Source organism: Callithrix jacchus, chromosome 3 (assembly GCF_049354715.1).
Source record: "Callithrix jacchus isolate 240 chromosome 3, calJac240_pri, whole genome shotgun sequence".
NCBI lineage: Eukaryota > Metazoa > Chordata > Mammalia > Primates > Cebidae > Callithrix > Callithrix jacchus.
The window spans coordinates 89,765,376-89,781,577 of record NC_133504.1 but is presented as its reverse complement, the minus strand read 5'-3'; the positions used below and the strand labels follow the sequence as shown (position 1 = coordinate 89,781,577).

General features: G+C 36.0%; 1 protein-coding gene across 2 annotated transcripts in view; it reads right to left on the bottom strand.

The window, feature by feature from the left end:
- Positions 1-286: 286 nt before the first annotated feature.
- PAPSS1 (3'-phosphoadenosine 5'-phosphosulfate synthase 1) overlaps positions 287-16,202 on the bottom strand; it is a 105,429-nt gene continuing 89,513 nt past the window's right edge. For both annotated transcript variants that reach the window (XM_035293174.3, XM_035293175.3), the window contains exon 12: positions 287-998. In XM_035293174.3, the coding sequence (XP_035149065.1) occupies positions 860-998 (139 nt within the window). In that variant the 3' untranslated portion in view covers positions 287-859. The remainder of the gene's footprint in view (positions 999-16,202) is intronic.

The following is a 16,202-nucleotide window of genomic DNA, read 5'->3' as shown; positions in this document are numbered from 1 at the left end:
TGTTCAAAATCCTTGCAAATTGTTACATAGGTATTTATGCATATTAAAAAAATTATTTGAAGAAACTTCTTTTGAGATGGACTAAGAATGCCTTATTATTTTCCCACTTAAACATGATGGAACATAGGTTCCTGCTATCAAAGATTTCATTGTAATACAGTGTAAGAAACTAAGTATTGGATTCCAGTAATAAAAGATGGCTGCATTTTCCCTCTTCCATTAGAAACTTTTTCACAAGGAGGAAAGGGTATGTGGAAACAAAGCAATATAAAATGTATCACATAAATAAGAAGCCAAAAAATTAATTTTATTGAGTAAAGAAGTTCATTTAGAGCTTACACAGATCATAAGAATACTTTAGATTATAACAGCTGAAAAGATCAATAGCTGACTAGAAAGAAAAAAGGAAGCAGTTTCTATTTTCAATGTAGAAAAAAAGTCTAATTGCTACAGATGTCTCGTAAAATTCCCAAAACAAGGTCTAGCCAAGTTTATTGTTTGGTAATTTTTTTCTTTTTTCTAAAGGAAAAAAGCAAGATTCAATGTGTGTACTACTGGTTACAACTAATGTAACAGCTTGAAAACATAATGAGACAGAAGCATAAATATAATATAAAAAGACAAAACTTTAAAATTGTATTATAGGAATAGAACTATAAGTGGAAAAGATACATTAAAACCATCAGTGTGTTATATATACTCCTTCAAAACAAAATTTATTAAGACCAAAACTGAAGCAAGAAAATGGTCAGTTTTTAGGAAGCATATCAAGACAGACACCACAAAAAATGCCAACTGAGACTATGTGGTCCCCTCGTTACTAGTAATGTGTCAAAAGTGGAGTGACTGGGTTAACAGCCTAAGCTTTCTCCAAAGATTTGTAGTATTCCATCAGCACAGTCCAAGCCTTGGGAGCCATGAAACCTTCAGGTGGTTTCTGGCATTCTCGGGCAAGTTTGCGCATTCGTGTTCCTGAAATAAATTCAAAGTCTTCATGGCTAAAGGAGAGGAAAAAAAGAAAATTAATTTCATAATTTAGTGAGATTTTAAAAAAAGAAAACTGAACATAGTACTTGTGAATATATATCTGATTTCAAATATGTCATTGAACAAAAAACACCACTATTGAATATTACCATTTTTAGAGCCAGAAAAGAAATCCGTATTAATCATGGTATTACTTATCATAAATTTTTATTAAGACCATTGTAGAGTCACAGAAATTGTAAGAAATAATACAGCCAGTCACCATTATACCCTTATCCAGTTTCCTCCAAAAGGTAACATCTTGCAAAACTACAGCATATCATAGCCAGGATATCAACGTGGAAACAATCTACCAATCTAACTCAGACTTTCCTAGTTTTACTTGTGCTCATTTCTCTTGTATAGTATTACTTAATACTATACTACTTTATCACATGTGCAGGTTCATGGAGCTGCCACAGTGAAGTTACAGAACACTTCCAAAACCATGCCCATTCCCAGGGGTTTTCCTTTTATAGTCATACCCATATCACCTCTCTGCCCTCTCCTCCCCAGCTCCTGGCAACCACTAATCTAGGACTGGATTTTTTTTTTTTTTAAGAAAGCACTCAATCTAATTTAGCTAGCACAAATTGAAAACTTTTAAGGAAGTTTCAACCTGAAAGGCTAAATGCATAACTGAAATATTAAGTGCAAAATTGAATGTTTCTTTTTTAGAACAGCAAGTAAGTAGCAATAGTCAATACTATTTCATTAACAAGACACTATAGAGTTAGTACTGACAGTTTTTCTCATCTTCACACATACAAAAACACACAAAAGCCCTCTAAGCACTAAGCACAGAGCACACATAGCTATGGCATATATTACTTATCATAAATTGATGCTCTTCTCTCAAACATGGGAACCAACTTAGACGGCCAGCTAGTTCTTAACAAGCATTCAGAGTCACTCAGGTCACCAGATCACAAGGCTGTTTACTTCTAGTTGGCAGTTCTGTCCCTCTTCTCTTCATTGTTTATAGAGTTAACCCTGAGAACCCAGCGCAATCATAAACTACCAAGTGGCCCTGGCTTCTGGAGGTATGCCAAGTATGTTTTAACTATTAATCACACTTCTACAAACCTAGAAGAAAATAATTAGAGGCAGACAAATATGCTTAAGACAGCTATCTGAAAGTCATTTTTTGACTGCAAAATACTATAAATAACCTAAAGGCCAAAAGATCCAAAATAAGATCCTATGTAATATTCTACTCAGAACTGAGTCATATAAATTTTAAACTCTGGTTTCTACTCAGGATTGAGTAGAATATTACAGAGTCATTAAAGTAAGGATGGGATAAGATGCTCATGATGTGATTAATAATAAATAAAATAACCAGAACACAAAACTATATGCAAACACTGCTATGAATTCAATTTTTGTATCCCCCCTTTAACAATATTAGGGCTTCATATGCTGAAGGCCTCATTTCCAAAGTGATAATATCTGAAGGTGGAACATTAGGGAAGTAATTAAATGAGGCCAAAAGAGTGGGCCCCCGTGACGGGATTCATCCCCTTATAAGAAAAGAAAGAAACAGGAAATTCTTGCTCTTTTCTCTAAGTGAGGATAGAGCAGAAAGGCAGCCATCCACAACCAGGAAAAAGGGTCCTCACTAGACACTGCCTCTGCTGGAACCTTGATCTTGGACTTCCCAACCTCTAGAACTGTGAGAAATAAATGTTTGTCATCTAAGCCATCCAGCATGAAGTCAGAGAAATATCACTGCTATTTTGAGAAAATGCAGAGAAAGAGACAGAGAGACAGAGAGAGAGAGAGAGAGAGAGAGAGACACACACACACACACACACACAGAGAGAGAGAGAGTGTGTGTGTGTGTATACATAAGAGTGCGCACATAAAGAAGTATGTCCTATGTAGTCACTATTGGGGTTTTAAAAAAAAGAAATATGTCCAAATGTTAACAGTGGTTATTTCTAGGAAGTGGTCTTACGAGTGCTTTTTATTTTGTTCATGTTTTCTGCAGTTTTCTACAATGATCATTTAATCAATTATCATTATCAAAATCAAATAAAAATATCAATTATCAATTTTATAATAAGTAAAAACTTATTTTAAAAATCTCTATCAGAAAGTGACCATTCTGGCCCCCCAATAATTATAATGGCTATTAACACACACACAAATGACAGACATTAGCAGTAAAAACTATATCTGAATGGCGCTAGGGACACCAAATATATTCAATAAATATTAACTGACCAGTGACCAGGTAGTTTATTATCTAACTAGGAGCTCAGTAAATATTTGGTAAAATATGAAAGGATAAATAGGTATATGTATAGGAAAATGTATTGGTTCAATATAGAACTATTCATAGCCCTCAATGAGTGACTAATCTTTATACTGTGGCAAAAAGGGGAATTAAATCTTACTGAATATTATGGTCAATTTGTGCTACTTCTTTGGTTTTTGAAAGGCAATGTTTTATTCAAATGTAACAAATTAAGAAATGGGTTGTAGACATGGGTGACAGGGGACATAAGGACAAAAAAAACTAACGTGCATTAAGATGGGATAGGAATGTTGATATAAATAAGTGAATACATAAATATATAATATAAGAAGTATCAGTTACTAAAGTCTGAGCTACTTCCACATTCCCTTTTATCTTAATCTGGACTATTAATATTAGAAGTTTCAGCATGCCCTTCATAATGATCTCATCAATAATCCTTTTCAGATCTATCTTCTCTCTGACATCATTCACCTCCACACTAGTCAGCTTCCCACCATCTTCCTTAGCACTCGTCACTGAGTCTAGCTATGGGCTTGTGGGCTATCCACTCATTAGGGTGGGTTCTAGAACAAGAAAGAAGTATCATGATTTCCTTAGCCATCTAGGTGGTGTATCAAGCTTCTGGCTTCTCGTTTGACGTTTGTTATCTTTGTACTCAATCACTCAGCTACTCTCAGGGCTTATATGAGGCCTGGGCTTGGTGTTTTTTGTTTTGTTTTGTTTTTTCTCTCCAGCTTCCAAGCATCTCCTATACCTGACCTACCCCCTGGCCTGACCACTACTGTCAGTTCTTACAACAACTTGACACTTGGTCCCTGGTCTAGTTCTGCCTCTTAGATTCACTTCTGGCTCCAATTCTGGCCTTTCCAACTTCCCAGTGAAGAACCAGGATTTTAAAAAATGCTCCATCTCCCCTTTGAAACATGTCTAAGAGTTTTATTCTTGAATGCTATACATACATGATATGAATATAAACTAGTGTGACTCATTTCATCAGTCACAAGAAAAATCAGTGTGTTTTATAATGTCATTTCTAACTGTTAAGGAGAAAGGTACTACTAATTTAATTCAGATGTGTCACAACCTCCCCTAGTCATCCTGTCTGTTCTTCCTATTCCCTGCATTACCAGAAAGACAAGAAGATAGACATACACATTCAACTCAAGATTTCAACTCTCATCTTTCTAGGGTAAAACATATTTTACATGTCTGTAACAAATTATTAAAGATGATGGATAAAAAGGAAAGGTTAATAGATATTCCTTCAAAATAAGACAGTTTGATTCTGAGAGTTTATAAATGTATGGCGTATCACCCACCTCTATCATAGTCAATGTGCAAGAAGTGTCAAGTAGCCCATGATATACTGGCCCATGCAGATGGGCTGGTTACTACAGTTTATACACAGAGTAAACCATCATCTTTCTATTACGTAAATGACTACGACCTAAGGGGAGAAAAAGTTACTGCATGTGAAATGAACCTAGAAAAATAAGCAACACTATGAGAGAAGAGATTTCGAAAACAATCAAGAGAGCTATAATTAGAAATAACTTGTAAGTTTATCAAAACTAAAATAAAAACTCTCCAAGAAAATGGAGAAGCTCTCCAAAGAAAGAAAACTCAGCAAAAGGGAAATAATACATTTGTCAGAGGTAGAAAGAGAACCAAGATGATTATATGGAGTCATGGAAGAAGGGAAACATAAATGGTAAGGCCACAGAGGGCTTAGGAAGATGACCACAGGGGGGAACAAAATGCTGAATTTACAAATCAGAATTGAAATCTTCCTAATAGAAGCGTTTTAATAGATGAGGAAAGAGATGGAGCGGTGAAATGACAGAGATACACAGTGGAGTTCAGATGTGATTTTTCTTTTTAAAGAAAAGAGAGACGGCTTAACAAGTTATATAGGCAGAAGAAAATACGTGGCAAGAACGAGAAAGGGGAGAAGGATGACTGCGAGAAGAGGAAACAAGAGAAAATATAGAATGGAGAAGGAAGCCCAGGATGATGACACAAGGAGAGGGGCTTTGACAAGGAGGCAAGTCCGGCTGATAAAATGAGGAAAGAGATGGTGTGAGGGTGGAGTGAGAGACAGAGAAATGATTTGTGTTAGAAATGGTGGTTAAGGCAAGATGGTTTCAATTTTCTCACTAAAGATGTCAAGTTGCCTTGTGAGGGTAAGGAGAATCCGCGTGCAAATGAATATAGAAAATAATCCATCAATGCAGTTAGTTGACTTTACCTCCAGGCCAGAGAGGTTATATCTCAGGACAAGGCTTAGTGAGCAGAGCCTCGACAGGAAGTCAAGGGAATTGAGTAGCTATAGAAGTGTCCAGATAGCTTTCCAACTATGTCTAAAAATGCTTGCTCCAACCAGATGTAAAATTAAAAACTTGTTTGGTCAAGAATAATTTGACAAAATAGTGACCTGAATGTGTTTCAGTTCCTTAGGAGGTCCACCTAATCAGCTCCCTAAATAAGCTTCATTGTGAAAACTTATGATGCTAGAGCTTTCTGGTCATGTTAATTTTAAACTCTGGTTTCAAAAAGGAAAAACCTATCAGTTGCATAAAGTGCTTGTTCTTGAAGGCAATGAAAAAGAAGAGAGCAGCTTGCAGAATGGCTCTGCCTAACTTTTTGATTAAAGGAAAAACGCTAGACCAATTAAAGTCCTTTCTTTCCCCAGAATGCCAAACTGTCTGAAATCCAGAAGTTTGCTTGCATTCCTTCTGAAATTGCAATTTTAAACCAAGGTCCCTGGGCACCTCTTTTCCTGAAGCTAATTCACACTCCATCTGCCCTGCATGCCATAAGCATTTCTTCATCACACGAAATGGGAGTTTCCGCTTCCACATGGTGGTGGTTCCACTCCACCCTGGCTTCGGAAAACACATTTTCCTCTGCCTTATACTTATATTTCTATCTCTGTCACATAAGGATTTTAACTTTTTATCAGAATCTAGGTTCAAGGAGTCAACACAAGAGTCACCATAATCAAATCATATTTTTTACAAGTACATCTTTAAATGGGCATTATTTTACAGAAATAATTAAATCAAAAAAACTGGAGAATTTCTGGAATGAGCTAAAATTATCTCTGAACTTTACCTACAAGTAATCAATCAGGAATGTGTCAGTAGCAGGAAAGGCTACTAAATAAGGGACTTTGGGTTTTCACTACAAATAAATTCTAATTAGGGCCATTTCATTACACTAATTAACCAATTTTCCATGGCACCTGGAAAAAGAAATACAAGTATGTTTGCTTTCTTCCTTCTCAAAACCACTTGGTTACAGATTCTTCTAATCTACAGCAGACAGAATGCTAGCTCTTAAAAAAAAGAGAGAGAGAAGAGGTTATAACAGCAAGGAGGGAGGAAATGCCCCAAATGAGCAGAGAATGTGAAACCCTTCATAACATACTAACCACATGTGGCCAGCATCTTGACTAACTCCAAAGCAGAAATGACTCTCGGCCACTTGTTGAAGATTTTAAATCTTTACAGCCATCTGCTGTTTCTCACTCCACGTACATGACCATAAGGGCCACTAGTTGTTCATACGGACAAGAGCTGGGGTCTGCAGATGGTCCTTTAAGTGTCTCTTTTGAAAGTTCATATTCAATTAGACCAGCTTTTTAAAAGTGTTAAATAGGCAACAAGAAATTCAGAGAAGCAAAAGAAAATTTCTTCTTTGATAGAACTGAAAATCATAGTGGTAACTTATAAGTGATCTATTTTGAGCCTAATTAACTTTTTATTCTAACTTGAAAGGAGGTTACATCAAACATAGTACATCAAAACACTAAGCATTCTTAAGACTGGGGTTAAAAATTCTCTTCAAAATCAGATAAACATTTATGGCTTTCTTTTCAAGAACTAAAAAGTGTTGTTTGACATCATACATGACAAATTCAACAATTTTTGTTTTCAAACCAAAGACCATGACCAACTGAAAGACAAGAAAAACTAAATTATCTAAAATCTAATTAATAAAAGTCATTCATTTGTCATGTTTTCCTCCCAGCACTCCAGTCTTTTAAATAAAGGCTAGAGTACAGTACCTATTAATATTGTCAAATAATGAACTTCCAGGATTGTCCTAAAGTGTGCTGCAAAATCAACTCAATTTCTCAACAGAGATGATTTTTGCCATCCTCTTCCCCTGCCCAGGGCAAACATCGTATAATGCACAGGACAGCCTCTCCAGAACAAAGATTTATCTGGCCCAAAAGGCCAATACTCCTGAGATTGAGAAACCCTGATAACGAGTATGCTAATAAGAAAGCAAGCTTGGGTTGACAATTTTATAAAATGTAAATTTTACCGTTACCCTAAAGGAGCAGAAAAGAAAAAAAGAGATGTCAAAGTCACAGGAAAAAGAAAAGTAGGTAACAGAACAAAACATCACTTTGTAAGGCATATAGCTTAACAGTTATTTCCTCCTAGACCTCTTCACAGTAAGAAAGAAGGTCAATGACTGCTCACAGCTCAGATCTATAGCGTAAGACATCATCATGGCCAGGTTATGGTACAGATACAGAAAAACTTCTATGTTTTTAAAAGGAGTGGAAAGAGATGGGACAAGGAGACGAATGCTACCAGCCCTCAATGATACCTAAGGACACGAGTGTGCTGTGAGGAAGCTTCTTCCAGAGCAGGGTGAGCCTTCATAAACTTCTTTATTCAACTACAACCAGTGAGACGTACCGCATAGCATCATACCAGATACTGAAAAAGAGCCATTAAAATGATTGCAAAGAACTTCTAGTAGCATGGAATGATGCTCATGAAAAGTAAGTAAATTAAAAAGCAGGACATAAAATGCTATTATATTGTAAACTCAACTGTGTTAAATGAATGTATAAAGAGAGAATAAACATGCAAAAAATATTGGTGGTGACATGTTAATTTTCTCTTTTTAAATGCTCTCGTAATTTTTCTCAAACGTATTTTCAATTGGGTGACCTCTTAGGGGGCACTTATTCCATCCATTTACCCCTTATTCACCCAAGAATGTATCCAAATCAGGGCACTCCACTTATCCACAAAGAAGAAACTTTCCAGGAAGAGAGGTTTTTAAAGAGTGAGTAGAAATGACTGTGACCTATTTTCCATCCACGGGAGGACATCAAGAGCACGCGTACTACTCAATGGGGAGACCTGGACCACTCTACCTACGCACTAGGGAAAATATTCTTTCAGGAACTGTCTTATTTGCTCTTTCTATTTTTTCTCTAGTACTGATACCCTACAAGAGTGGTCAAATCTATTAAGGGCGTTTGAGAGAGAGAAAATGACCTCTGTCTTTCTCTGGGTTCAAAGCTACTTTGGTTTTCTGGCATTAATAAAATATGTCTTCCATGCAGTCAATTCCAGCTCACAAGAATTCTACACTGGGGCCGAAGCCCAAGAGTACTGCTCTGCCTTCAATTGCTGTTTTCTGCTCTATGCCTATCTCCCCTTCCCCTGCCCTTCTTTCTCCCAGATACTGTAGTTGATTAAAAGCAGCATATGGGTATTGATGGGTTTTATAACAAAAATACTGTAATAATGGTGTCTTATCTATCATTCCTAGTATTAACCATTAAGGGAAACAATCACTTCTATTTTATTTCTAGAAAATGTAAGTGTCTGACCTCTCTAGAATGGTTTCAAAACAAGGGTTTATGAAAGGATAAAACAAATAATGCACATGTCCAAGTCATGTGTTTCATTACTGATTAAAGAAAGCTTACCATAAGAACTAGGGAGAAAACTATCATCTTCTATTGTTAGATAAAATATTCTAAAGGGAGCAAAATACACAAAATCTTTTGTTTATTAACTGCTTTATGAAATGTAGAAGCAGAATCTTGTGATCAGAACACTTTCAGAATCAAAAAATTTGCTGTCACAGAAAACTTAAAATTGTACACAATAATAATGGTGTGTGAAACACAAACCCTTCACTCATTCCATCACACCTTTACATCAACAGTTCTTTCCATTAAAACTTCCTGCCTATTACCCATGGAATTGCAAAGGAGGATAATGAACTAAATTGGTTTTGTTTTGTTTGCTTTGAAATGGGGGAGGTGAGTAGATGTATTTGATTAAAAAAAAGAAAACAGCCTTTTTTTTAATAACAATTATACTCCAAGTTCTACTGACTATGCCTTCTGAAGATGTCTTGAAGTCAAACCACTTCCTCCAATCCTCCCAGTGCAACCCACCCACATGATATTGACACACACCTATACACTGACTTCCCTTTCTTTCTGTTTTCTAAACTCCTAAGTCACTTTTATAATTTTTATGTTCCATGTGGGTAGTTTCACACTTCTCCTTGGTTTTACAAACACTACAAGTATAGTGATTTTGTAATCTATATCTGGTAATTCTAACATGCGAAGTCTCTGTAGGTCTGCTTCTGCTGACTACAGTTTCCATTTTTTTCTTGTTATGGTTATTTGTTTCTTTGTATCCTTTGTTATTTTTGACTAAAACTGTTCATTAAGTATATACAAGTATTTATAGGAGTAAGTTGAGGCCTAGGATGCTGATGTGATGCTCTAGAAAGAGTTTATGTTCACTTCTGCTGAATGCTTAGAGGAATGCCTAGTCAAGAACCACCTAAAACTAATTGTATGGCTTGAGGGTTTTTTGTTTTAGTATCACCCAGGTAATGTACGTTTGGCCCATCTGGGCAGAGCTTCCAACTTTCTAGCTTAAGCACAATGTACTGCTCACAGTCTCCTACAACAGGAGAAGGAACTGGGTTCACTTCAGGCTCTCCCTTATACTTAAGGTGGGAGGGTGTCTCAACTGCATGGGAGTTTCTCCTGTTAGGCTCTCCACCTTGATCAGGAGCAGAGTTGTATTTTCTGTTTCCACCTACATGATGCGGCATTGAAAATCGATACTCTCAAGTTTGTTAGGTTTACCAGGGCAAAAGCAACTTCAACACTCAGCTTATCTGAAGTTTTAGCATTCACTTACTAGTTTTGGCCTCACAGTTCCTATCATCATCTTGTCAGATCCATAATACTTTTATGAAAATATTTAATCTAGCATTTTTAGTTTCTTCAGAAAGGCAGTCTGTAAATCTAACCTACCTTTTTGCCAGAAACCTGAATTTTATATAACTAATTCGCAGTTACACCACCATCTTTTAAAAAGTTCTTATCAACTCCAGCTCCTGCCTTTCAAGAACTGTTTTATCTGGCCCCTGAGTATCTCATCAACGCCCTTTGACTCTGTTCTACCTCATTTTGTTCAACCCTCTATGTCACCCAGGACCTTGACATGCACGGATCCTTTTGTCCAGAATACTATTATTCCCTTCTTCACCAAAGGAGTGCCAATCATCTTTTGGAGCTCAGAGCAAACATCACTTGCTCCAGGAATCTATCCCCGATACCTGAGACTTGGTCAAGCAAGTGCTCAGTTTTCCACAGTCTTCTGCCAAGTACTTAGCACCGTTAATTGTATTGTCAGTGGTTTACTATCTGTCTTCTTTCCTAGAATTTAAGTTCCATGAGGGCAACGACAATATCTGCCTGTTTCCATATATAGTGCCTACAATCTAGCAATGGCTTGCAAATAGTAAAGGCTCCATAAGAAGTTAATAAATGAATAATGCCGAGGAAAGTCAAAATTTTGTACTAATTTCAATAGAGTATATTGACCTCAATACAAGATCCAGTATATATAAAATATATAATTTCATTTTCAAAAATATATATATACTATAGGTTATACTATACATAATTATGATTCAAATGCACACTAGAAGACAATATAACAGAGTTTATATTAGGTTTTATCTATTAATGACCATAAAGCAATAAAATAAATGCAAAATTGACAAATACAGGATGAGACTAATTGGTAAATTCATGCAGTTATAGTCAGACTCTAAATGTATTAATTTTGTTTTTATCAAAATTAATAAAAACAAAGCATTTTATGAAGTAACAGAAAAGACCGTTTCCCAATACTCTAACAAATACTTGTGTATTACAAAGATTGTGGCAAGAAAGGGAAAGGAAAAAATTCACACATTTCACTCGTAAACTTGATAAGACCTGGCTACAATGAGTGAAGGAAAAGGATAAAGGACTTTAAGTTTCTATATAGTGAGAATAAGAAGTAACTAAAGATATGTAAAATTTGGGGATATTATGAGGGTAAAGGTAAAGAAATAAATTTAGAAAGAAATAGAAGAAGCAAGAAATCTATGCAGAAATGTTCACTAGTGTGAGAGGCAGATTTCTAACATGGCCCCAATGACCTTTGCTCCCTGGTGTTATTACCACACTATGTTAACACATGGCAAAAGAGATTTTGCAGATACAATTAACATTTTCATCAGCTGACCTTAAAATAGCAAAATTATCTGGGTGGCCCTAAGTTAACCACTCAAATTTTCCTGTCTTGTAGCAGAAGGGAAGTTAGAGAGATCTGAGGCATGACAGGGATGCAACATGAGGGAGGTTCTATTGCTGAGATGGAGGGCCTCCAGAATAGATGGAGGGCTGTCTAGGAGCAGAAAGCAATCCTCAGCCAATAGTCATTAAGAAGACGAGAACTTCAGTTCTGTAACTAGAAGGAACTGAACTCCACTAATAACAAGGTTCAACTTGAGAGTACATTCTTTTCAGAGCCTTCAGATACAAACCCAGCCTGCCCAGAGAACCCTGTCAAGCACATCCAGTCTTCTGACCTAAAGAACCATGCATGAGGTAATAAATGGCTGTTATTAAATGGTGCTTTGTTATGCAACAACAAAAACTAATACAACTGGGAAACACTGAGGTACAGGTTTAAAAATCACCCCCACAGGAACTGCAGGAACAGATGAGCTCTCCTATGGAAAGTATATCTGAAAAACCCTTGAAGGATGCCTACAGTTAGGGTGTTTTTTAAAAATGACACCAATAGGCCAGGCGCAGTGGCTGACACCTCTAATCCCAGCATTTTGGGAGCTCAAGGCAGGTAAATCACAAGGTCAAGAGATTGAGACCATCCTGGCCAATATGGTGAAACCTTGTCTCTATTTAAAAAAAAAAAAATTAGCTGGGCATGGTGGCACATGCCTGTAGTCCCAGCTATTTGGAAGGCAGAGGCAGGAGAATCGCCTGAACCTGGGAGGTGGAGGTTGTAGTGAGCCAAGATCGTGCCACTGAATTCCAGCCTGACGCAGAGTAAGACTCTGACTCAAAAAAAAAAAAAGACACTAATAGTAAACGGTTTAGAGTATACTCTGGCATCAAAAACATGAAAGAAATCCTCTAATGATGAAAATGTGGAAATAACCAGACAGCAAACATTTCTGTCCACCTACCCATTCATTTACCCATTTCCACAAGGCACTCTCACTCTTGTATACTCTGCCTTCTTTTTGAGTTATTTCACTAATCTGAATAATTCTGTATCTATCTACCCTAATGCAAAGACTTACTTTATAAAAGAGGAAAAAAAATACAAACAAGATAATTGAATTACCTCTAAAAGTTTAATTGCAATATCTGAACAAATGGACTTTAATCTCATAGTCCTAAAACTAAATTTCCTTTAGTGCCTATTATGGCTACTTTGAACCTCCTTAACTTTCAAAGTATAAACAGATGATTTATTATAATTCCTATCAATAATGTTTTGCCTGAAATCTTCATGAAGTTTGTTTCTTTTCTCCTAAGCTTTGCCTGATACTGGTATTTAATCAAATAAGAAGCAAAAAAAAAAAAAAAAAATCATTAATTACATAAAAGCTGGCACTGAGTAATATCCATTAATCAGACAAAAGACAACCTCATCTGTGCATAATTAATAACTGTTTTCTCACTACATCAAAGCCCATCGCCTTTCCACAAAATTTTAATCACTTTCCAACATATTACCATCAACTTAATTATTTTTGAACACAAACACAAAAAGTTAGAAAACTAAGGCAGTTTTAAAGCTTCCCCAGTTATTACTTATTAAGATTTGGTAACCCCCAAAAAATTCCAAGAAAATGAGCCACTCATGCAACGAATATAGAATTCATCTTTGGAAAATCTTATGAGAACTGATGTAATTATTTAGCTTTTGAATGATTAAAAGAGAGACTTAAAGCAATACTACACAGATTTAACCAAACATCAAAGTTATCAAAGGCTTACCAGCACATCAGTCAACTACATACAGATGGGGTTTAGGGTCCTGTGTATGATTAAACCAGCTGATCATGCAAAGAGACCACAGTAATGAAACATTTCGGCACAAGAAGTGTAAAAGAAAAGCTCAGTTCTTTTTAGTTTGGTTTTGTTTTCATAACTCATCAAAATGGAAATTCACCTAAGTTTTAAGCATTTAGCCACTAGCAAAGTAATTTTATTTCATTCTCCTTGCTCTCCCTTGCCATTGTATTAGCAACTTAAGGAAGTTTTTCCTAACTTTCAGAACAAAAGTATGTTCATAATTACTTGCATACAAACAGAAAAAATAAATCTCACGCCAGGTGAGAAGCAAAAGGTTGCTGGGCCCAGCATTTCACCTGACATTGTGTGTTTTATAGATCCATAGGAAGGCACTGCTACCCTTTTTTAGTGGTTTTAGGGTGGGGAGCTTTTAAAAGAATTACAAATGTATAAGGCTTCTCCCCAGACTAAGTAAATTAGAATTTTTGACAATGGCCTGCTATAAAAGGGCAGAACTGTACCGAAAGTTTTTTACTTCTTTTAATAATCAATTTACATTTTAAAGTTTCAATCACCTTTTGTGGTAAAACAGTTCAAAGTTAACTACAATTTTTTTCTTTCTTTTCTTAAAAAAATTTTAAGGCATCCTTTTGGTAGAAAAGCCCTTTTACAACCAACTCTCAGCACACCGCTTTTACAGTTGCACTTTTTAGACAGTGAAATTGTACTAAGGGTATATATATAAGTATGTATACACATACATACATATAGATACATATTTCTTTTAAAGGCAAAAAAAAACCCACATGATTTAGAACTATATCTAAATGTTGACAAACCTAATTCTGTACAAGGGTAAAAATGTTCTAGTGTGCTGCAATTTTTCTTTTGGTGTGGTTCACAAGTATACTAGAATCTGGGCCACATTTCAGATCTTCAGAAAATACAAACTAGAATAGCTCCTGTCTTGAATTATATAGGGAACAGTCAGGAGTCCTTTTACACTTGCCTACCCCAGTTATGAAAGCCTTTCTGTTCATTTACTCTAACAAGACTTTCCTATATTTTAGCTACAGTTCATCTCTCAGAAAAGTTTATCATCTAAAAGTGTGTATTGTCTCCAGAATTATTTCTGTCATTAAAGAGAAACCACACATTCCCCAATATCCACTGGTAATAATAGTATTTCCTTCTCCAAACAACTTATCATTTATTTCCAATAAATCAAGTGACAACAAACTTCATGTCCATTTTAGAAACAAGAGAATGTTGTTTTAATTTTTTAAAGGTTTATTTCTATCTTCTGCCCCTATTATCACAAAATGAGCCATACAGAAGAGGACACAGGGTCAGAGCTGCATTATTCCTAAATGGGGAACCAACTATGAAGTATCATGGCAAAGCATGGCAGCTTTCAGATTAAAGGTTACTAGGCCATAGTCAATTTCCAATTAATGCATGTCAGTAGAGCTGACACTGGTAAAAATGTAAATTAAAAAAATCTGTTTTGCTTGTTGAATTATCTGTTTGCTTGCTGAATGTGGATTGTGATTTGTACTAAAAAAGCAGGTATACTAAGTAAAGGTCAAGCACACAACAATTCATATGTACAAGTACCTACTAAGGTGTAAAAATAACCAGGTGCTATATATCATGCAAAGGGCTACACATTTTGAGCTAAGAGGGAATCATCTTGTCCACTGCCATTATTCCAGAGACAAGGAAACAAGAGAAGACAGAACTCTCAAGCCATGTAGCAAGAACAGGGCTAGAACCCATAACTTCAGAGTTTACAGCTTCACACTACCACTTTAAACTTACAGACTGTACTACCTATAGATGAAAGGTAACATAATTTTGTCAGCCAAAGGTACATAGATACAAGGAGCCATCAAAAGATTCCTGGAAAATGTTCACTATGGAAAAAACTATGCATGGATTTCAATTTTTCACCAAAATAAATTCACACTAACTTTTATAACATGTCTGAACAGGATCTAGTTTGAAGCACTAAGAAAGATAAGATGTCAGTTTGAAAAGAGCCCCTATCAGGGCAATATGAATTCTGCTAAAACTAAAGCAAGAACAAACATCAACTTTATGGTGAAGTTTGGGTAAAAGAATGGTGAAATCACTGATGCTTCAGGAAAAGTTAATGGGGATAATGTCCCAAAGAAATCAGCAGTTTACATTTTGAGAAGGGATAAAATGATGTTGGAGATGAGGCCCACAGTGGCAGACCACATCAATTTTCAAGGAAGAAATTAATCTTGTCCATGCCCTAACTGAAGAAGACCGATGATTAACAGGAGAAACAAAAGCCAACACCAAAGACATCTAAATTGGTTTGGCCTACACAATTCTGACTGTAAAATTAAAGTTGAGCAAACTTGCCACTTGACTGGTGCCAAAACCACTACACCCAGATCAGCTACAGACAAAAGCTGTCAATGGGAATTTTAAACAAGTAGGATCAAGATCCTGAAGCATTTCTTCTAAGAATTGAGGCAGGAGATAAAACATGGCTTTACGAGTACAATCCTGAAAATAAAGCACAACCAAGCAATGACTACCAAGAGGTGGAAGCTGTCCAGCCAAGCAAAAGTGAACCAGTCAACAGCAAAGGTCATGGAAACAATTTTTGTGGAATGCTTAAGGCATTTTGCTTGTTGACTTTCTAGAGGGCCAAAGAACAATAACATCTGCTTATTATGAGAATGTTTTGAGAAAGTTAGCCAA